Consider the following 22873-nt stretch of genomic DNA (forward strand, 5'->3'; position numbering starts at 1 on the left):
TCGGATACCGAAGCGCAAAGAGTACTCAACATTAACATGTATTGCAGACTCTTCTTCGCCAACCACTTGTCATCGTGAATGGAGAGGATTCCGAGTGTGAATATGGAAGTATGTTCTTTAGACTAAATGGACGGCATCGACGACATAATTGGTGGTGAAGTCGATACGAACGACCAGAACGAGCAACTTTACGAAGGACTGTATCGGGATATGTTCGTTTCCGCATACATCGATCCCATTTTGTGGATATATGATCAATGCAAAGACGATTCGTCCGATATCGGCTTTACATGAGTATTTCTTGGTGTAATCAACTATTAAGACAATTTTTTAGCAGGCATAAAGGATCAGCATGACCCACATGACAAACTTCTCAAAAGCGACGTCAAGTTTTTTGGGAGAAGGAGTAAGAGCAAGTGTTCCAACATATCTGGAGTGGTGTCATTCCTGGGTTTTATTCATTACAATTCATAAAGGAAAATCGTTGTCGCAGCAGATGCTTTCAACTACGAAGTCGGGGTCGTTTTGATGCTCAATTGAGAGAATGGTACTCTTGATCCGGTTCCTCATGTAATAGCAATGTGCAGCCACACTACCTCACGTTTAGCTTGAAGTCTCCACTATCGATTTTACCAAAAAAAAAAATGTTTTTATAAATGCATTTAGAGAGGACGTTTACAGCTATAGACTGATTACGAATTCCTCCTGATAATCCTTGGTAGCGATATACCCGTCGCCACACGTTCATACCGACGAACCCCTGTCATGCTGTGTTATTGATACAACAAAACCAGAAATCGCTGATATCATTAACTAACTTCTTAACATACACGTGACGGCTGGGATTGCTGAGGTGGTATCATTGTTTGAATAACAAAATAAATTGGTAATTATCAAAGGCTGCTTGTGAAAGAATGGTCTTCCATCTAAAACCAGTTTTGAAAAAAAATGCTTGAGGAGCTCCATGATGGTTACACAGATGCAGCTTCCCGGTCGCAGTCTTTTCTACAGGAATACATGGCTTATCGCTTCCTGGAAATTTATCTCTGATCTCCCTGGAATATGACAAGTACTACGATAGCAAAGACACTTGATTTCTTGGAGGACTCATGACTATGCGTTATATTTTTTGGAACAGATGGTGTTAGTCCTGTTTAAGTTTGATTCTTTAGAGTTTGAACGTTTCACTTGAGTTTTAGAAATTTGAAAGAAAGTTGAAAATTTAAGACCAAAGTGTGCATTTCCACCAGATTTTACTCTTTTACTTCCGTAAAGGGAAGGACGTTAGTGAAGACCTTGAGAAATTTCGTAAAGGTTCTGGTGGCAGTCCTCCAACCCTCAGTGTCAAAACTGATTTAAAAGAATTCGCGCTAGTAATTTTGATATTAAAGATAGTCTTCTGTCAGGACGGAGCATCGAGATTTTTTTACGACAAAATTTGTTACAGTGATCAAATCAACACTACGTTATAGAACGCGAAACGTTGAAGAAACATTGGAGGTTAATCAAAAAAGTATTTAGTTGCTTCTAAAGAAATTACGTAAACATCTTCCATATTTAGGTTACTCAGTCCAGATATGAAAGTCTGTCTAAAACATTGAAAGAGTGGGATGATTTTTGAGCTCTTACCAAGGAACTGAACTATCAATTTGGAATGGTATCACACACATTTTTGGTGATCGGTCAAAAACTGTTGGAGTTTGGATGGGATGTACTGTCACTCGCCGCATATTTGTTAACCAAAGCGGCTTCAGACCTCGCTCTCCTTGAATGCAGTGACATTAAACTCAGATGAGGCAGTAAAAGAAGGCTATTGATTGGTCTTTGTTCTTCATGTAGAAAAATGACTTTAAAAATATACAAAAGAAACGGAAGGAGTTTTTACCAAAGCGAAAGCATCATCAAGCACACCAGCTCAAACTTTGTGATCAGTATGACCTCGATAATCCAGAAAGTAAAGCCGAGTCGGTCATCATTTCATTTCACTTTCCAGGACAAAATCAAAATCAATTAGGTTGATATGGTGGAGGATGTACTTCATCTTAACCAAATACTGAGAGCATGTAAGCAACATCGGTTGCGACTTTATCGGTAGGTTAGAGTTATCTTTGTGTAGCGGCTTATCTTTGCTTGTGGAAAAGCTGACAACTGATTTCAAATGGGGATGTAACATATGAGCTCACTCATAACATTACAAATTTGTTCCCCTCTCGAGACTTCGGATGATTAAAGCTCGGACCCCTTTCCCCTTTCACTCTCTCAAAAACCCTGAAAGTTTTGAATTGGTCCTTAATGTTTTTCGTTGAGGATGCAGGGAATCCTGAGTTCACATCCACTTGATGACGGACCGGACCACTTGGGAAGCCACTTACTTCCTCTGTTGCGGTCCACAGTCCCCTCTTTTTGGGTTAAACAGCCAAGTTTTTTAAAAAACTTTACTGACGATTTCGTCCAGGGCAGAGACAACTTATCAGATGCTGCCCGACTTTTGCCTTGGTAGCGGTGTAACCGAATGCGGCGACAGGTGATAATCGCCTCATTTATATTATATATAATTCCAAACACGATATATATTGACAGGTTTGTTTCCTGGCGGGTCGCTTGCATTGTTAGCATACGCCTTTTTCTTTGCTGTACTTCCTTCGAGGGATGATGAAGGAATGAAAGGATCGTCGTATTCTACGGATACAAACAACCTTTTATATAGGTTTTTCTAACAGGCACGGATGGACGTTGGTAGGTTATAGTGGCCATATTAATTTGGCGTCGCCTGTAAAATTTGTTGTTTACTATTCAGTTGCTAAATCCAAATTAATGTGGCAAGTTACAGATATGAGCAAGACGTCCGAATTATAAGCTAAACTAAAGTAGGTATATTTCAATGTTCGCATTGCCCGGATTTTATGGCAGGTGCGGCGGCTTATAAGAATTAACTCGGCAATATTTAGTAGCCTCATTCGGAGCGTCATCCATACGTCAAGAAAACGCCAGATCAACCAAAAACAACGCCCCTGTAAAAGCGTGAAGGAAAACCCGAAGCAGTCGATTCCTCGCCGTGCATCAGAAGTTGCTGCGTTTGAATCTGAACTCGAAAAAAAACGGGCTGGCCCAGAGCGATTGGGAGAGGACCTCAGTTTTAGCTGATTCTGGGTAAACGACTACCATATATGGGAAAGCGCAAATAAATTCAAGGTTCACCAACTGGCATCGCCGCCACGAGAAGTTACTATTTGGTCCGGAATTTAACAGAAGGTGTTATTGGCACGTATTTTTTTCGGTAATACCACGGTGAGGAATCTTGGTTAATGGGGAGCGCTACAGACCGATGATAGTCCGTTTCTTTTGCTCCTCCTTGCACGATATTGTCATGAATGACATGTGGTTCCGGCAGTACTGCCTTACGTGCCTACGTGCATGGATGATTTGAACATTATCTCTTACGGTGGTAATTCGAATTGGCCAATCAAATCGTGTAGTGTGACTTTGCCAAACTCTTCTTCTGGGTTTTTTTAAAGTCACATACCAATGAGTTTTCAAATTCAATATCACCCAAATCACTGCTCACATTCACTCGGAACTATGTAGCAGAATCGTAGAAAATTGGATTCCTTACATTCGCCCAAAGTTTTGGTGGATATATAAACCATGCTATATTCTGTACATAATGACATACATGGACCTCCTAATAAGAGAAAATTGTTGATACCTAACACAAAACTTGTTTTACTCCGTTTCAATATCGGTTTCCCCTTGATAAAGCAAAATGGCGAAACCGATCACGATGAGCCGATTTGCGCTGTTTGTGGATGCGTTGATCATAAAGAACATCAGTGGCGTTCCGCAACTGATTGACGTGTCAACGAACGTCTCAAATCTAAAATTTACGGCAATATCGTTCGTCCTGTCGCTCTCTATGGTTTTGAGTGTTGGCGACTATAAAAAACAATAAACGGCGCCTTGCGGTAATGGAGACGAAGATGTTGCTTTGGACTAGTGGCGTGACATGTTTTGATCACATCTGAAATGAGGATATCCCCGATCGATATGGAGTTGCACCGATCGTGGAAAAACTGCAAGAGACGCGTCTTCGATAGTATGGTCACACAATTCGCCCTAACGAGAATTCACTTGTCAAGATTGATTTGAACATCAAATTCGACGGTAAACGACCAAAAGGCAGACCTAAACAACGGTGGCTTGATACGCTGAATGAGTATTTAAAAGCCTCACGATTGCATCCAGATCAGGCATTTGATAGAGCCAAATGGCGAAACCGATCACGATGAGCCGACCCTGCTTATGAACGGGACAAAGGCTGAAGAAAAATAAAAAGAACGTCCATCTCCCCTTGGTGGAAAACCTACACTTTGTCCGCCCCTCTGCTTTTCTATTGAAGCAACTGATCGATTCAGGCAATGATATTGCTGGTCGTATGCGAATCGGCTAGGCATTGGCCATACCACTGATCGCTAAAGTAAGAGGGTATGGTCTTCAGGATAAATTCCAGGAATTTTTTTGCGATCCTTAGTTATTTAGCCAATGGCTCAATTTGCTCCAGTAGTGCACACCCAAGGTAGATTATGAGAAAGGTTATAAGGCACGGACGGTTTCCTGGAGGTGTTGACGGCATTGGAACAAATACTTCTCAAAAATCAAGTTTTTGATGGCTTCGACAAGCAAAAGTCAAAGGTTGGGCCCTTCTCAGAATATACTCCCTTTCAATTTAATAGTACTACATGTTTGCCAGCCCATTCAAATTCTCGCGTTTCGTTCCCTCCTTGGCTTCGAAAGAGAAAACAACAAGGAACTGAAAATTGAACGAGGGTTCGTTAGAAACCCCAAAATCCATCATGAGTGCTCTCCTCAATCAAGTAGAAAACACATTTTCCAAACAATATCATTTTGTAATTACTTCAAATCAAACACGATACACACCTAGAGATAATACCCCAAATATTTCAAAAGATATTTCACCAAACTCAAACGTCATCCAATTAAATCCGAGAATTTATCTACGTCAAAAGTTTGGTATACAAATTTTCATCACATCTCGCTAAACTAATTTGAAAACGGTCGTAATTCTCCCCCAGTTTCTACCAGTGCTAGACGAAGGGAGCATTCTGCTTTTGTAATGAAGTCGTATGTGTACTCGTACGTACACATGCATTTATGATATCCCATTTCGCCAAATAAAAATCTGAACGAATTTCAAACATGTTCGTTATATTTTTAATTAGACAAATTATTGAAGTTTACGTGTACGTTTACGCATTCACTCCAGATTCGTTTATTCGAATCTGATTTCGATTCATGCAGAAATTGAGGAGGAATTGATGGACAGGATGTTGTAGACTGCGCCTATCGTTGGGGTTGTGTTACCGCTTTGGCAAGTGAAGGTTGGATTTCACAGTTGGTATCAATTTAAGAAGGTTGAGTTTGAAAACATGTTGATCCCTTGAAGTGATTCAGTGACTTTGAGCCAAGATATTTCTCTTCAATCTTATGATGTTTTAATGAAAATCGACCGTTTGAAGGTTCCAGTACAGAACGGAGCATTACAAACAACGTAACATTTTTTGAAATCCGGACAGGGTACAGGGTAATAGGGTAAAAAAACATTTCACTGAATAAAGCTTTGCTAGCTGAGTCCTCTAAAAATCTCACCTACCAATTAGCATTTATGGTAGCTATAAAAATTCCTGGCATTCCCATAAAACAGAACAAAGTAGGAACAGTTCGCTAAACCTAAAAGAATTTCCTAAATTGGAAAAGATATCGCACCAGGCAAAACATACAATTCTGCACAATTTCCCACAGAAACACTGTCCCTTTGAATAAATTGAAGAGGGAACAAAACTAACGAGCAAGTCAGCATATACTAACATGAATTGGTTGATGTCTCTGGCAGAGCGAAGCGTGAAAAATGTTGGAACAGATTTTCCGGCAAAATCAGTGATGTCTACGGACACCTGTCGCTTTCCCAAAATAGCTTTCGCTACTTTGCGTTTTTTCTGTCTTTATTACATCTCGTTTTTCATCCCATCCCCGCACCCATTTTCCTGCTTTCTATATATTTTCCGTCTCTTAGCTTTCCCATTGAAAAACTCTAAAGGAAAATTCATCTTCGTGAACCTGCTGATTCCTCCCGGGGTTTGATGAAAATTTGAATTGGAAAGTTTTTCCGTTTGCTCTATTGAAAAATTAATGGACAAATTCTGTATTTTGCGCATTAGGAAGGGGTAAAATAGCTGGAATCGTTGCAAATTTTATTGCTCAGATTGTGGAGCGAAAGTTGGCAGATGCGATAATCAACAATAATTATTACTCCAGAGATGTTGAGTAAATTGGTTTAGGTATTAAGGATTCATATTCATTCCGGATCATCCACCTCCAGTGGTGGGATTATGTTTAAGTTGCTGGAAGTTTCACGATAAGCCAATTTGCTTTTTGTTGCCTGGGAAAATTACGCACAAGTAGCCAATTAACCTCGGTGGATACCTCTTTTGATGGATTCCTGGATAAAAACGTATTTCGAACCCCATCTCCCTATATCAGATATTCCCTGTTATCAGCGTTTTGGAAAATAAATGATCCTAACTCATTTTCGGGAGTCAGCATCTAGGACTCTTTTGAGGCGGAAAATTTGTTTCATTTATTTCCAATCCAACAGCTTTTTTTCCACCGAAAGGCGAGATCGATTTAAATTGAAGATACAGGAAGAAATTGTCCGGTCTTGAGTCAATTTTCACTCTATTCAACTCCTCCATGTCACCTCTTTCAGGATTTAATATCAACCTGGGACAGTTCAAAAAGCGCCAAGTGTACTCGTATCAAACAAGTTTCGTCCGCCTGGCAAACAAGAACAGGGTAGAACTTTTATTTGCTAAACAAATATCCCCAAGGGTCCGTATATTGAGTATATTTTAGGACTTTCCACCATGTAAACAAGCAAACAAACAAAATACGAAACATTTTCTTTCAATGTTCTCTCCTGTGTTTGCCTCATTTCTTTTTTCCTGGCTTTGTTGGAATTACTTTCTAAACTTTCATTTGGTCTCGCATGGTTTCCTGGAAAAAGCGATCAGAAGTGCTAACAAGATTGTAATCAGCAGGTGATTAAATGCTATTTTAATTTTGAGATTTTATTTGAAGGGGAGGCGGAGAAAGTTAAGATTGGATTTGAACAAAGTCAATGTTCAAATAACATGGGGGAAATGACCTGCAGAAAAACGAATAACTGAACGCGTTAAACAAATAAGTTGAATTGATTGAATAGCTTTTCTTGAATGCAATTTCTCGCTGTTTATGAAAAAATCGATTGGGATTAAGCCATTTGGTTTATTTGTTCTCTAATTTTTTTTAGATGCGCCCCAGTTTTGCACATTTTAGGACTCTGTAATCCGGTCGAATTGCAGCTTAATTCATTATGCTTAGAATAACTAACCTAGAAACTGATATGAATACGTTCCAAGGAAGACATTTTTTCAAAATCATTTATTGCTAAATATCCATTTGGCTTAACAATTGGCTACTTGACTTTTTTCCGAACGCTTATAATCAATGGCGTTAACTTTGGTGACAGTTTTATTGCCACACATTTGAAAAAACCCTATAAAGTGGCTGAAATCCACGTAAAGAGAAAATCTAAACCAGTGGAAAAAATTACACTAGCCCCATTACTTCAATAAAGTCTGTATTCTGAGGGAAAGGAAAATAGGAAACTTCAATAAAATTAGATTGACTCCCCGATTTCAGGAGGGGGGAGCTCATAATTTTCATCCTAAACCCTTGGAGAATACCGCCAAAAGTCATCTTTGCCAGATCTTGACCTGTTAGCAGCCGCATGAAACTTAAGTAAGCCTTGCTGAGTGACACCATTTCATTTGATATTATTTTGAACCAGTGTCAATCGGAAACCGCTTAAAGTATGAAAGATTTTGCGGATATTTTATATACGGTTCTATTATATTTGCACATAGGCCAGAGTGTATATGCATTGAGTGTGTTGGAATATTTACTTCAATGTGATGTCGACGTTTTATGTCTGAATGTGCAGTAATTTCATTCGAAAGAGGCAACTTTGACTAATTATAACTTTGCCAATAATGGTAGGATTTCCAACAAACTTTCCAGGATTATCCCTCATGTTCAAACCTAATTTATTCGGATGGAGGGGGGGGGGGTTTCATATAATATACTATTCTTGTCTCTATTTGAGCAGGTATTGCACAGGAAGATATTTTAAGGTTCGTAAAAGACTGGTATATCACATCTGATTCTTGTGGGAGAGAAATATGTCTGCGCATTTGTGTGTGGTTTTGCGCACCAAGTAGGCGTGGAAAGTTCTAACGAAAAAGCCAGCGACCGCACTGTCTTTCGGGATAACTAAAAGTTGCCAGGTTTTTACTGGTAAGTGTACTTGAAACATTGGAACGGTTAACAGGCAGTTTTATCGAAGATTTTTTTAAGAGGCCTTAGGATGTTGTAAGAGAAGGGAGGCGGGGGGGGAGGTGATTTTCCCCGAGTTAAGACTTTTCCCAGTGCCGGAATAAAGATATTAACAAAACTAGATTGATTTGGTCCTGAGCCTGTTAATTTTTATCGTGTATCCGAATTTTTTCATAACGATCTTGGCTTTCGGTTTTTGCATGAATTATCGTTGATAATTATGCTACGCATGGAAACTGAAGTTTAAAGCTGATTTCATCAATGAGGAGCAACAAATTGAAGGCTGTCCTCCCTTTGCCGTCTCGAGTGTAGAGCACTTGCCTATTAAGTAGAAGCAACCCTCAGCCCATACTCCTGGATTATATCCAGCGGATTTGTTGTTTAACATACTCAATGCACGCATGCTAAAAGATATATTCGTATTTAGGTGGAAACTATCAAGCACATCATGCATTGCCAGTTAGAAGGTTACGTAAACTCCTGATAACTTGCAAGATTTCACATAGAACCTAGTGAAGTTAGTTTCTGGGAGGCTGCTCAAAGGTTATATAGGGTTTGATGGATTACTTCCTTGTAATGTAGAGTGCAAAAATAAATCTTAATAGTTTGGAATGGTAAACGGAGGCCCTAGTATTAGGCCATAAAGAAAAAAGGGGTGAAAATTATGCAAAAAACTCAGGTTAAAAAATATGCAGTCCTCCAAGTTACCCTTTTATTTAATTTAAATTTCTATTACCTCCAGACCCGGGAGGAATGACCCTCTTCTCGCCTTTCTTCATGCCAATTTAATGGCTCCCTAGTGCGGACCACTCTTTGCTGTTGGGGTTGAAGATCGGTACCATTTCAAGTATACAGGGATTGGAATTCGCAAAATCTCATAAACGGATGAGCATGGTTTTGAAATTGCCTCCTTGTGAATTGCGGATATCTCGGTTTAGGTGAATAGATTACGCTTACAGTAAGTATAGCATCGCCTAATCATTCACAGATCATCCATTATAACGAGTTAAGGTTTAATTTTAATCGATCTTAGAAATGTATCGAGGATTGCCAGGCAAGAGAACTCGATAAAGGGTCGGCTGTCTATCTTATCCGTTTACATTGCTTCTGTTAAAATTCTATACACATTGCGGATGTCAACAAAGTGCAGTCTATAGCAAAAGTGGCACAAAGTAAAAGTGTGTAGTGGCAATTCGAGTATTCAAAAATAAAACGGAGCTGAATAACATACATATGCAAGGAAATATTTTCTTCAATTACGAACAAAGTGCTCAAACAATGTAATCTGAAGGTTGCTCTGCCGTCCTTGACCGAAGAGTCATAGGCCACTAATGACGGCACACAAGACCACGACATACCAGACAATCATGCAAAAGAATCCGAGGGTAAAGAACCCGACAACTTCAATCATGACATTGGTGGAAGATACGTGATGAAACAACTAGCATTTGCGAGCCCATATTCTTGACATTTAGAGACCTGAAGAATCCTCTATGTAAATTCAACGATGACGATCATATCAACACTGGAAGATGACTAGCTGCTTCGAAATAATGGGCGACCCGTCTCAATGAGTAGACATCAGGGAATTGCCATACGCTAGACATTTTCTCACAGGCTCTCCATTACTTTTTGTTGAATATAAGCGTTGTAAAAAGTCATGATTATATTTTAAGAAACTCCTCGTCAAAATGAAAGAAGAAAACTGATGAGGCATCCACCAGTCATCAAGTACATCAATAAAAGGAATTCCAGATGGATTTTCAGATAAAATTACCCTGTAAGGAGCCAGGTTGAGTCCTCCTTGCTCTGAACAAAATCGCAAGTCATCTATTTTTAGAAAATTGGGTTTTAGTCCAAAACAGTGGGGTCTGTGGACAAAAACTGTGGAATAAAGGTGCTTCCCAATTGGTCTGATACCCCATCACCCCAGGTAGGTGATAATCCGCCAGTAGCGATAACAAATTTTGAAGCAATAAAAATTTGCAGTCATGAAGGTAGTCTTAAAAGACCGCATTACTGCACCAGCTATCTCCGTACGTAGGACCAAAAGTACATTCTCAAGCGGCTCCATAGAACCACTGTAAGCTGTTCCCCAGAAGAAAGAAGGTGGTACTAGTTGGCATAAATAATGCAAATCAGTACATCCGAAACGGGGTCTTTAGAAAAATTCCACCTCCGATATGATTTTTTCGGAGATGTCAGAACATTTCTGTCTGGTTCCATCGGAGGAAGGTCCGCTTGAAGCGTAGTCTCTACTATTCGGGGAAGCGTTATTAGCGATTTGTATCTTCCCCGTTTTCAAAAACTTCAAATACGTCATTAGAGGCTCTGTGATCCAGTGACAATGATTCCATGCCTAACCGCTACATGATCTCATTAGACAGATTCAATATTCTCTTGAGAATGGTTCACTTCAGCAATAAAACCGCAGAATTGTACATATGGCAGATAAATTAGAATCAGATCATTCAGCCACAAACTGCAGTTCGATTCTTTTCGAGAACGATACCTTTTCATTGCTTACATTGGTACTGAATAAGAGAATTATGGAATAAAAATCACAGGAGATTCATGCAGTAATGAATAATAAAAAAAAAAAAAGCGCAGGGAATAGGTGATATAGATAGCGTAAACATTTGAAAAGAAGATGAAATTCCACGCGGGAGATGCTGTCAGGGAATACCAAAGCATATTCAGAAGTGGACGCTCAAGATTAGATCACCTCTTCACTATGAAACAACTGCTCGACAAATGCTGGAAGTTCGACGTCGGCGTTTACTAAATACAAACAAGCTGTCGACAATCTCAACGTACTGTAGGTCGACCATGACGGACTCGATTTGACAAGTGAAAATTCAAAACAGTTTGATTAATCCTTGTTTAATTGGAATGGTTTGGGGTGGCACAAATGTTCTTCAACTGAACCCTTGAACGTGAAGTCAGAAAAATCCTGATAAGATGAAGCTCCATGTCTATACAGTGATTTTGGACCTGTGTTATGAACAGGTGTCAAACTTTGGCCTTGACTTAAGTTTCCGAGAAATTGCTAAACATCTTCGAAGGTATTAAGAAAAATACTTGTCACCGATAGAAAAGACGCCGAATCAGATACAACAGAGACATGTGCGATATATGATGACTAGGAAATCGTCCAACGAATGGGTAACTCGAGAATACCCAAGATAATAAAAAGCCTAGAAAACAAGAGGACGATTGAGGACACTGCATGTGGGAAGATAAGGCTCAAAATTGGTAGAGAGGTATTGTTCAAAAACGAAACAACATGCTAACTATTAAAATGTTAACTACTATGGATATTCAATTAATTGAGAAAAAAATGGAAGAGTTGGAGGAGGCTGCGGACACCATTTGATTAAAGCCCACAGTGGAAAAAATCCACAATTTGTTTCAATTTAAAAGAGAATCTCAAAAACATAGACACAGCGGATACAGGGTGCCAGGGCGGCAAGTCGAGTCTCCCGCACATAAAAACGGGACAAACTGTGCCAGGCCCGCAGGTCAGGTGTTTGGGTAAAGATAGCGCGAAAAGCCAAATTACAAAGCCACCAAAGGCGACATATATTATGGCAGTCACTCAGAAAATTATGTGCCCACAGTGGATATGCTAGTCGGTGAGGTTTGCTAGTCAGCGAAATTTGTTTTTATCGACTTTGTTTGTATCGACTTAGAACAAAGCAACACTACTTCGAATCCATTTTGACAAGCAAGTGAGAGTAAGCACTGAAGCCATCCAAAATAAGGCCCTCCATAACGTCTATAAAGGGGAAATGAATGCCGCTTTGACGGTACCTGTCAAATGTCATGGAACGTTCGACAAACAACTTCACAACCACCTGAAGAACGTTACGTTAATACGGCAACAAATATATTTGGTCCCAGTTGCAATAGAGGTGATTACCGCGGGTTTACGATGAAGGTAGGCTAGCAGCAAAACGGAAGAATACTACATACAGGGTTATATAGCAATCTCGAAGAACGCAGACACGGACGGAGACCTACCAAAAGAAGAAGACAGGAAAGGCTGTATGGGAAAACCAACTCGAGAAATACAGGGAGCAATCGCTATCTTTCTATGCCGGATAGATACATAGCTCTTTGCCGCAGCATGGAAAAACTATTGAAATGCGGCCATCAGTTGCACCATATTTTCATCGACTTCAAAGCAATCCATTGTAGCATAACAAGAATAAAACTAAACGCGGTTATGAAAGGAATCTGTATCCAGATTGAGGTAGGTAGGTAGGTATCAGTGGCCACTCCGAGGAGCCCAATTAGCTCTCTGGCGCGCCGTTTTGATGCCACAAACTCCTAAGACCGTGACTGCTGTTATGGGAGCAGGGAGGCAGAGTCAAGCCGGCTCGGATCTTCAGCCCGTAGCATTCACGAAGGAAAGCAGCTCTCCCATAATAAAATCAACCAGGCTGACCGTAAACAATGTGCGCCCTTAGGTAGAAGCACGGTGATCACCCTCATTACCTTTCACCATCAACAACGGTCTAAAAAACCCAACTGCTGGCCTATGCTGACGAAATTAACATAATAGGAAGAACAGAGAAGTATAAACTCTCTCCATCCAGATCGAGCAGGCCGAAATTTGCGCGAGATACTGGGCTTCACATTAACGGTAACCAAATGAAATACATTGGTAACAACGTCAGCAACAAAAGCAACGATAACAATAAGAACATGACAGCACTGATCCACTGAAAACAATAAAGAAAAGAGAATACAACTTTGAAATCATTGAAAATTGTTCCTATCTAGAATCCAAAATAACAATTGATTCGCCGTCCCGAAATTTGGGTACGATTGTTGGCAGCCAGCACAAGCTATTCCAGTTTATAAAAAACCCCTGTACAATACCCTGCTGCTGTCAGTTTTCATGTATTCTTGAAATGCTTGAGTTATTAAGAAAAGCTGTGAGCTCCAAACGTCGTTTGAAAGGACGATTTCTTACCTTATATGACTATGAAACGATAAACGATAAAATCAGGCTCAAAGACCGCGGTGGGTAGGATATCTAATCCGTATTGGGTAGGATGATTCAGCCTAGAGAGCCTAGAGGAGCATTATCTATGGTAGCAAACGAAGATATGTCAAGCCCTACGTTAGATGGAGTGGTGGCGTAGGCCTGGACGCCAGGTACCTTTAAGGGATATCAAATTGGTGGACCTCAGCAGAAAACCAGGATGAGTGGAGTTTTTTATTAAGGTAGGGCTAAAGTGGACACCGGCTGTTATAAGGCTGATGATTCGTAGGATGATTATACACTCTAGTTTCAGCGGACAGCATTGCATTCACTAGCGGAAATTCTGCAATACACCAACGAATTAGGGATAATTTGCCAGACGGGGGCATTTAGTAAAATGGGCTACTAAAGCGTGAGCTCTCAAGTGCTATACCTCTCCCTAAAGCGAAATTGGGAACTAGGATAGGTTATCTTTCCTAGGTTCATTGGTAAGAACCCTGAAGAATGCTGGGCCCCACATTGGGCGTCGTTTTGTACAGATTGATTGATTATGGCCAACTTTTAGGAAAGGACTTTCCTAAGGAGTAAAACCGTGCAGCTCCGCCAGCACTTCAGCGGAGCTACCCTACCTACGTGCATGAATGTAAGCAAATTTCGCCTTCCTGTCCAATCTGCCATTCATTATTCGATTATTATTAAAATAAACTTTATTACAATTTCATTACGGTTGTTCGCGAACGCAATATTTGTCATTAAATATATTCGCATGCATGAAACAGCGGCAGCACAAGCATTTGCATTTACAAATTAGATCACTATTTCCTGATGTTCCAACCGACTTTGTAAGCCAGTCAAATAAATTAATTTGCCATTATTCTACCAGTAATCTCTGGCGCATGGATTTGTTTAAATAATCAATTAAACGAACCTACATACATAAATAGTTTAAATTGGGGATATTTGAAATTTCATTCAGAAGACGTACATCCTCCCCACAGAGCCGTACCAATTTCGCAGTAGAACCAACTACATTGCATGTCTCTCCTGCATCCCCCGCCACTCATCCCCCGCACTTGCATCCTATTTTGTTTGCAAAAATACCGAAATCTGTTATTTAAACTCCAAATAAACAAACCACTACTAATAGCCGACATAGCTCATGCCTGGTGGAAACATCGAATTTATTGGATAAAATTTGTTGAACAGTATTTCGATTGCATGGGCAAAATATCAAAATTGAAATTTTACAAAATATAATTTTTGGCAAACGTACGCGCGAACGAGGGGTTCCGAGGGATGGCGGTGGGGGTCGCGGAGCATGTTTAGGGTGATTGTGGCTCATTCAAAGTCTTTAAAGTGCGGAAAAGTTTTCCTGTTTTTCTAGTGCGAATGTCGAAATAACAAGCGACGAGACGAGAGCCTGTGTCTGTTCAGCGTCCAATTAATTAGTCCCTAAGCTGGTAAAGAAGCGAATGCGATTATGTAAATTATAGATCTTGATAAATTTCGCAGAATTTCCACTTTGTTCTGGCTCGATAAATCACGAGTTCCTTTTCAAGTGATATTGATCTGTATTTACGTCGAGACTGTCGATGTATGCCAGCCAGCTTTTCTCGTTTTCTTGCTTTTCAATGAATTTCTGATATTTGGATATTTACTCGGTCGTTTTCAGGCCCCGTCAATTCCGCCCTGTACATAGTTTCGAGTATTTCAAAAATAAAACTGTGCGAAATACTCGTGTTTGTATATGATTTCCTCAACGTGCACAAAAGACGAGAATCTTATTTACATTTTCCTAGTTTTTGTGGAAAAACGAAGAAATTTTCCTCTCAAAGATCGTGTGATCACGCCGTGGTGGTTTGCCCCTATTTTCTCTTTTGCAGATAACAAATTGAATGGACGGGAAAATCCGATAAATTTAAATGCCTCCGAGTGGATGAGAAATGCCAATAAATTAATGATACTGTAGAATTTGGCATAATTTTCGCGATGGGGGAGGGAAATTTTCATGCGGAACGTATAGAAAAAAAATGTTTTTTTATACTCACTTCCTGAATTTTGTAACTAGTCCGTACGACTTTGCGTCGAACCTCGGTTTCGAAAGTTTCCTCCATTTCCATTTCTGCCATTTTTGAACTTTACCGTTAAGTTGCTAATTGTTCAAAATTGGTTTCAGTCGATGATAAGACGCTGGGATCTGATAAGACAATCAAGAGTCGATTTTTGACGGGTTAACAAGTTTTTGGCAATTATTCCGATCAGTCACGTTGTTCTGTTCACAAGCACCGTGGCCAAAATGGAAAACTCCCCGGATTTCCACTCAACACTTGGAAATATTTGTTTGTTTCTGCCCGTTGACAGCGACTTGAAATTGTGATGTTTATCTGCACACCGGTCTGGTGGTTGCGATCCACACTTCCGTTTCTTTGATCTTAATCACACACCTTGGGCGCACCTTGTAATCGTTCAGAATTTTGAGTAAAACCGCGATTTTCGCGATTCACCTCGCGCGACACTCTCCACTTAGACTTTTTTCCGAATAGACAATTTTCTCCGAGCTGTCGTGGTCGAAGTACGATTTTTCCGAGATTTTTACTGAGAATTTTCAGATGTATTTGAATATTTCGCGCAGACAGATAGAAATTTTTGCTGCTGCATCCAACAGGCAACAAGTTCGCTGAATTTTTTTGTCTCTGCTGTATGAAAAATGAATGTTTCCGATCGATAGGGGCTGAAAGATCGACAGAACGGACAGCTACCAGCTAGAAGCGTTTTAGCTTTTAATTTCTGATTTCAGCTGTGCTGCTGCTATTTCGATTTCCCTCAAGTAGAGAGCACTCACTCGTCGGAAAGTCGGGACAGGAGATTGCTCTGTGCTTGGTTTCCTTGTTCTGCAAGACGTAAGAAACGCCACCAGCAGCAACAACAACAAAAACGACTATTAGTAGAACAACAAAAAACGGCGCACACCAGTAAGGTGGCCTGGCCAACATTGGAACAGCGTCAGATCTCAGCGCCGAGCACACACACCATTGTGATGGCTGAGCTAAATTTAAAAAGCGAAATGGCTGTTTTCCCCTCGTTGCCTCAGTTTGAAATTTTCCCTGATTCTTTGCTTTTCGGTTTTCTTTTATCATTTTTCTCAGATTTTTGAAAATTGCCTTCGGTGTTAGCCAGAGAACTGGCTCTCCTTGATTGTAGCGCGATCACATTTTGCCTCAAAAATATTTTCCACAAAATTTTTCACTTCGTTTGAAATGTTCAATCCATAATTTGCTAATATTTTTTATTCCATTTTTACCTATTAATTAAGATAATTACTAGACGACTTTGGGAAGTGAAGTTTTTAGAAATGCCCGTTAAAAACAAAACTGAGCATTTTAGGCAGCAGTTCGCTGATCATCTTTTTAAAAAAAATTCATTTTTGGGCTGCATAAGAATCACTTCTGAATAGGTTTTCATGTATGCAGTCTCATTTACTTCAATGTTTTCCTGTCATTTTATGACCTTGAAGCTCCCATTAAAAATATACTGTTGGCCTATCGTTACTTCGTTGGCACAAAAGTGATGAGGTTCGTCTTTTGTACAATATTATACTCTCTTCTGGTTCAATGGAAAGGCTCGTTTACCGGAAGTTTTAAGAAGGATTTTCTGCCTTCGAGGTTTTCCACTCCGTCGTCCGACTCTCATCCACTGGAACGACAAGAGATCTCACTATCAATCTGGCTTTCATACATTCGTTCGTGTCGTGACACCATGCAAGGTATACAACACAGCAAATTTCATCAACGTATCCGTTAGAATTATTGAATTTACATCAACACCATTATCAGCCGAGCTCACTGGTACGAGTTCGAGTTATTTCTCGACAAAGACAAGTCCAATATATGTAGCGTTACCGTGCGAAATCAGATACAAACCCATCTTTCTCAACTCCAACCTATTCCGTACCGACCTAGCTTCGTATCCCTTATCACAGAGAAGTTCCTGTTTCAACAATATTTCCTGCCCGCCGAAAATTTCAAATCACTCGAAGTCACCCTTATTTGTTTTGAAACCCAATTGTACTGGGCCTTTTCCAACGGATCCACTCCTTCAGCGCCTCCCAGACAATAGCACAAGGTTAAGCCTGGTACCTAATAATAGGTAGAGACTTCAGTACCAAACCCCAGTCTTGGTTCGATCTATTCATAACAGGCGCTGACCCAAATATCAAACTATCCCTATTTAGCTCCGCCCTTCCCACCTTCATTAAATGTTTTTATCACTCCTCACTGGACCACTTCATCACACACATCAATCCTTTCCTGAAAACTGCCTCTAGCATCAGTGCACATGATGTGTTAATTTTCAACTTCCCGACCGAATCATCCGGTCCACACCACCCTCGGTTCCTGAACTGGAAACTCATTAATTGGATCTCTAAACTTAGACTTGATTCACTCCTGCCATCATCAAACACCAAACCAAACCACCATATCCCACGACATCATTGACCAGACAATCCGCCAATACACTGAAGCAGTAACTATGCAACGAATCGATAATGGCCTACCTCCTCAATCACTGCAACTTCATTGAAGAAATCTGCATTATTGATAGGTAAATCCGTTAACAAATTTTAACCCTGTATACAGCCTACTTCCCCAACTACATTTTCAGCGTCGAGCTGAACCCTGGCAGAAAAACTTATCCTTGTCTGGGCGGAACAACCCAGCAAACCACAAACCTCCCTCAAAATATCTCCCATCGGAAAAGTTGAATATCCTAACAAACCACTTCCTCTAAGCCAGCCACTGCCTCCTATGTATTCATGACCGAAGTTTCGGAACCGAGGTAAGCAAGACATATTTTTGACTCCAATCGATCCCATACTTCTGCCGCACCCAACTCACAGAAGACCGCCTCGCACATTTTCTCAACCACTCGAGTCACTGGGCGAACATGTCACCAATCCACTTTACCCCACAGAACAGCGTCATAGCATAAATTGTGACATCAGAATTCTCATCCCTAAAAAAAAAATAATGAACCCATCTTAATCTTTATATCTATATGCCTACCGTCAGGATCTTGGAGCACCATCCTATTCAAATCCACCTAGTAACTGGCCCATCTTGACGATATTCACATTATGGGAAGAACAACCCGAGATGTACAATCTACCTTCATCCAAATCGAGTAGGAAAGGCAAATCCTGTCCTGCACATTAATGAAGCAAGGCGAAGTACATAGTGGCAACATCAGCACCAAAAAACAGGGAAGCGACAGCATCAAATTGGACAGGCCAATGAGAACAATAAAGATAAGAGACAACAATCTGATAATAATTGATAATTTCAACTAACTAGGGTCAAAAATCAGCACCGATAACAGCTACGACGATGAAATCCGAGCACAATTTTTGGCAGCCGATAGAACCCATTTCAGCTTACAAAAACCGTTCTCCTCGAAACGTTTCACAATAGGGTCAAAGTTCTTACTGTACAAGGCAATGATCTTGGCAGTCCTCATATATTCCTCGGAGATCGGTCTCCTTAGCAAGAAAAATTGCGAACTGTAAGCTGCGTTTAAGAGAAGAATCTTCCCAAGAATTTTTCTTCTTCATGAGGGTGGACGATTCCATGGCAACATATAACGTCAAAATTTATGAGCGGTACCATGACTGTCTGTCTTAATACGTATGGGTGAGGATGATTCAGCCCGGAAAGTCTATAAGGACAACACATTTGGTAGAAAATGAGATGGAGCGATGGCGTAGACCAGGACGCCAGACAGCTCTTAAGGATTCCAAATTGGTAGACTGCGGCGCAAAACTGGGATGTCTGGACCTCCTTTCAAAGGCAGGCCTAGAATGGATACCGGTTGTCTTTAGAAGCAAGGGGGGGGGGGGGGGTGGCAAACTCCTCACGATCAGGGAAGATGACTGATATTTGGGGCAATTAAACCCTATAACTGCCATATGCCTCAACACTCATTTGGTAGCATATCTGTGCATATGCACAGAGAGAAAATACTTTGTAGAACGCATCGGGTGGAAAGCAAGAGAAATTACCAGAGATAACTTTGGATTAGTGCTGGTTCAAGAATCCTGGGTGTACCACGGGCAGGTTCGTGATCTGCAAGAAGGTGGCATGCAGGCGGTTCGGAGAACCTCGTGCGAAAAATCAAGAGATTGAATCACTCTTAATCGAAATCTAAAATACACATATAAACTTCTTGTCCGGAAATCTCGTAGCTCGTAGCCCAAGTCTCACCGGAAGTCGGGGGGAGAACTCGAGAGGCAGTCGTGGCATCGGGCTACTTACCTAAAGTCCACACCTGGATTCTACCGGAATTAGTCGTTAGGTGGGCGAGCTTCTAGAGGAAGGTGCTACTACTTCACTTTGATTGTAATGCCAACGCCTATCCTGAGATCTGGAGAAGCAGTGAGATCAATTGAAGAGTTGAGTAAGTTATTGAACTTATCCGTAGCAATAAGCTTGAAATATATAATGTAAAGTGAACACGCTAACATTCGTGGCTATCATCAGGCAGACAGACATAACTCTAGGGAATACTTTGATGATGATGCCAAGAATTGAAGGGTGTCGGATGAGCCTCTATGCCGAATCATAGAATAATGAGACTCGGCATTGAGGACAATTCTAAAGTAGAAATACTAATAAGGAATTCTCCCCCCTATTTGACGCATACGCAGCCAGCATCCCAGTTAAGACAGTCACGTCAACAAGGAACGTATCTGGGAGGAAAAGGTACCTAGCCCGAATAAAAACAGAGGTTGGGAAGCTATTCAACCTGGGACTGGCAGATGTACAAAAACGCATTGTTGACGTGTAGCAACGCGATCAGGGAAGCAAAATAAGAAAACTGCAGGAAGCCTCCTTCGAATCTGTTTGAACTATTTATGGATTGTAATTCCATTTTGGTCTATTTTTGAATCAAGTGGGGAGCGTAGCTCCGATTGTGGTATCGTTATAACATTTAGTGACGTTACTTTTGGCTTAGCACATAAAAGTTCCACGACTAAGGTATTATGTGTGCTATGATTCCACATATTGCTGCTCCATAAGACTTTTCTGGTGCACTGCACTGCACTGCACTTGCAGTTTTGCAAGAATTTTAACTCAAAGAAGGCATCTCCGTCCTAATCTAGCTTTAGAGTCCTTATTCCTTGAAAAAGTATTTCAATTTTGATCACAATTGACCTTATTATTCCTATTGGGTCAGAAATATGCTTTATTTTAGAGGGCACTGTTCCGTTGGTTACCTTACTGCCGCTTGGCTGCAGAGTTTTATTGCAAACGTTGCTATCTTGGTGGAGCAAGGTTATACTGGACGGTAGCTAGGCTATACTGGTTGGTAACCATCTTGTACATCTTTGGGAATCCCTAAAGTAAGTCATAATGGTTTCCTCATACTCTAGCTGGCGCCCACTAGCTGGGATTCCTTCAGTTGAAACTCTGACTCTGGCTGCCGCATTTTGAGCTCTTTATCAGTGGATAATAATTGATTGCAACTCCCCAATCCTCGATATTATGTCCTGATGCATACTGGACCGGTGTCTGTTCGTTCTAATCTAGATTTAAAGTTGACCCCGTAAGCAATGGTTGGCAAAAATTACTGTCGGTTAAGGCCAAACCTTGTCGGAAAAAATAATATGATTACGAGCTTCAAGCAATCCTCTGATCTGGTCCACGTACGTTGACTGCGGGTGTAAATGGCTTTGACTGGGAAGGGATGTGTTCCCGATATGACTCTAGATATTCTAGAAGACTAAACTCTTGGTGATCCATAGTGTTTCTGTAGTTGGAGTAAAGTTCACAAGTCGTTGGCATGCTCTTCAAGTGACAATGAAGCGATTAATATTCCGGGAACGCATGCGTAGCAGAAGTCTAACCCTTCCAAAATCTCGTTCGTTTGCGCTACCTATCATAAGCAGGAACTTATAGAGACCAAAATGTGTTGTGGTGTCAGTATCATGATGTTAGTTTAACCAAATCTATTGTTGAAAAATCAATTTCTCCGTAGAGCGGTTGGGAGTGGTCCCCACCACCCACTTGTTTTTGAAGCACTATGTGAAAGGGTGCAATGTAGAAGCGTTTCGGCTAGATCAATGCATTTGATACTTTTTCACGTTGTTTGGCTTAATCATCTGTATTTTCAGGCAATTGGTGGTCCTGATGTTGCGACACTGTGATGCCGGGTGACTTATTTCGGGCATGGGAGATTTTGCGACTTCTCCCTGGTAGGTGAGCTCAGTTGCAACCATCCTGACGATCGCACTGGCTTAGCACTCGGGTATTTGTGCGGCCTTCATTGGGTACAAAACTATGATTTTCTGCTTGGTCTGTGTTTATGAGGCGACAAAGTCGCTGAACTTGACGATTGCTACTGTTGTTGTTTCTTGTATCTTGGTATCTTTAGCGAAGTTGGAATTTTTGTAGACAAATAGGCTGCCAAAATCTTCCAATCCAATTCCATTAACTTGGTCCCTAATCACCTTTTCCTGTACTTCAATGGATTGTAAAGGGGTTCTTAATATACTGTCAGGCCTAGTTTATAGCGTTTGTAAGATCACTAATAGGTACTTTAAACTATTGACGACGACATTTCTGTGCACTTGGAAAATTGCATTCGCTTCCTTTATTACGAAGTGGCTAAGCGCTTTTCGGGAGTACAATTTTCGGTGCAGGAAAATTGAACCAACGCTTAAAAATTCTATTTTCAATTCTAGAAATATTTCTCGAATAAAATGGGATAATCCTAAGACCGGCGAATGTACATGATTTCCTTCCTGGCGCCGAACTTAGGGGACATTAATCTTGAAAGCGAACTGTTTTGGTTGCCGATTAATTAAGGCTTTAACCGAATCGATTCAAATCTTAATACTAGTCAGAATGCTTCTATTGATCTCTCCTTTAACTGCAGCTCTATTTTTGCAGGAATGCCTTTAATTTTTGGTTTCAGGTTCTCCGTATCGTTTGTTCCTGCTGGAGTGTGTGATTTCAGGTAATATTAGCGCATCAGTGGGTTCGACAATGGCCCAAATTTGAAAGGAATAAGCGAGTGATCCTTGCTTGTCGTCGATTGTAGTTTTTCATCCCTTCGCAGCAGGTCATCTCCGGGTCTTTTAATAATTCTCACATTCCCTTATTTGACTTGTAACCGACTTGCCTCAGTATGCTTAAGGTTTCCCTGTTGATCTGGAGTTGCTTACGCCTCGCAATACAGTCTGATCTGTGCCCTCTGTGTCCCGTTGGTGGACCAATGTGTGTATTGTTTTCTAGTGATGTCGATATTTCTATACGGTCTTGATCTGCCTTCATCCATGTCTTGATCTGCCTTCATCCAGGAACGCTGTTGGCCTATATTTTAAGCGTTCATTTCATGTGAAAGTTGAAGTAAGGATCGTACTGATCTGATGATAGT

General features: G+C 40.7%; 1 protein-coding gene across 5 annotated transcripts in view; it reads right to left on the reverse strand.

Annotated features, from left to right (window-relative positions):
* The window catches only part of LOC119657652 (tropomodulin), a 210090-nt gene extending 193775 nt beyond the window's left edge, over positions 1–16315 (reverse strand). For 2 of the 5 annotated variants that reach the window (XM_038064665.1, XM_038064667.1), the window contains exon 1: positions 15490–16315. In XM_038064665.1, the coding sequence (XP_037920593.1) occupies positions 15490–15570 (81 nt within the window). In that variant the 5' untranslated portion in view covers positions 15571–16315. The remainder of the gene's footprint in view (positions 1–15489) is intronic. The other 3 variants (XR_005250155.1, XM_038064674.1, XM_038064673.1) reach the window with 3 other exon arrangements.
* Between the last annotated feature and the right edge of the window lie 6558 nt (positions 16316–22873).

The sequence above is a fragment of the Hermetia illucens genome, chromosome 5 (genome assembly GCF_905115235.1).
Source record: "Hermetia illucens chromosome 5, iHerIll2.2.curated.20191125, whole genome shotgun sequence".
Taxonomy (NCBI): Eukaryota; Metazoa; Arthropoda; class Insecta; order Diptera; family Stratiomyidae; genus Hermetia; species Hermetia illucens.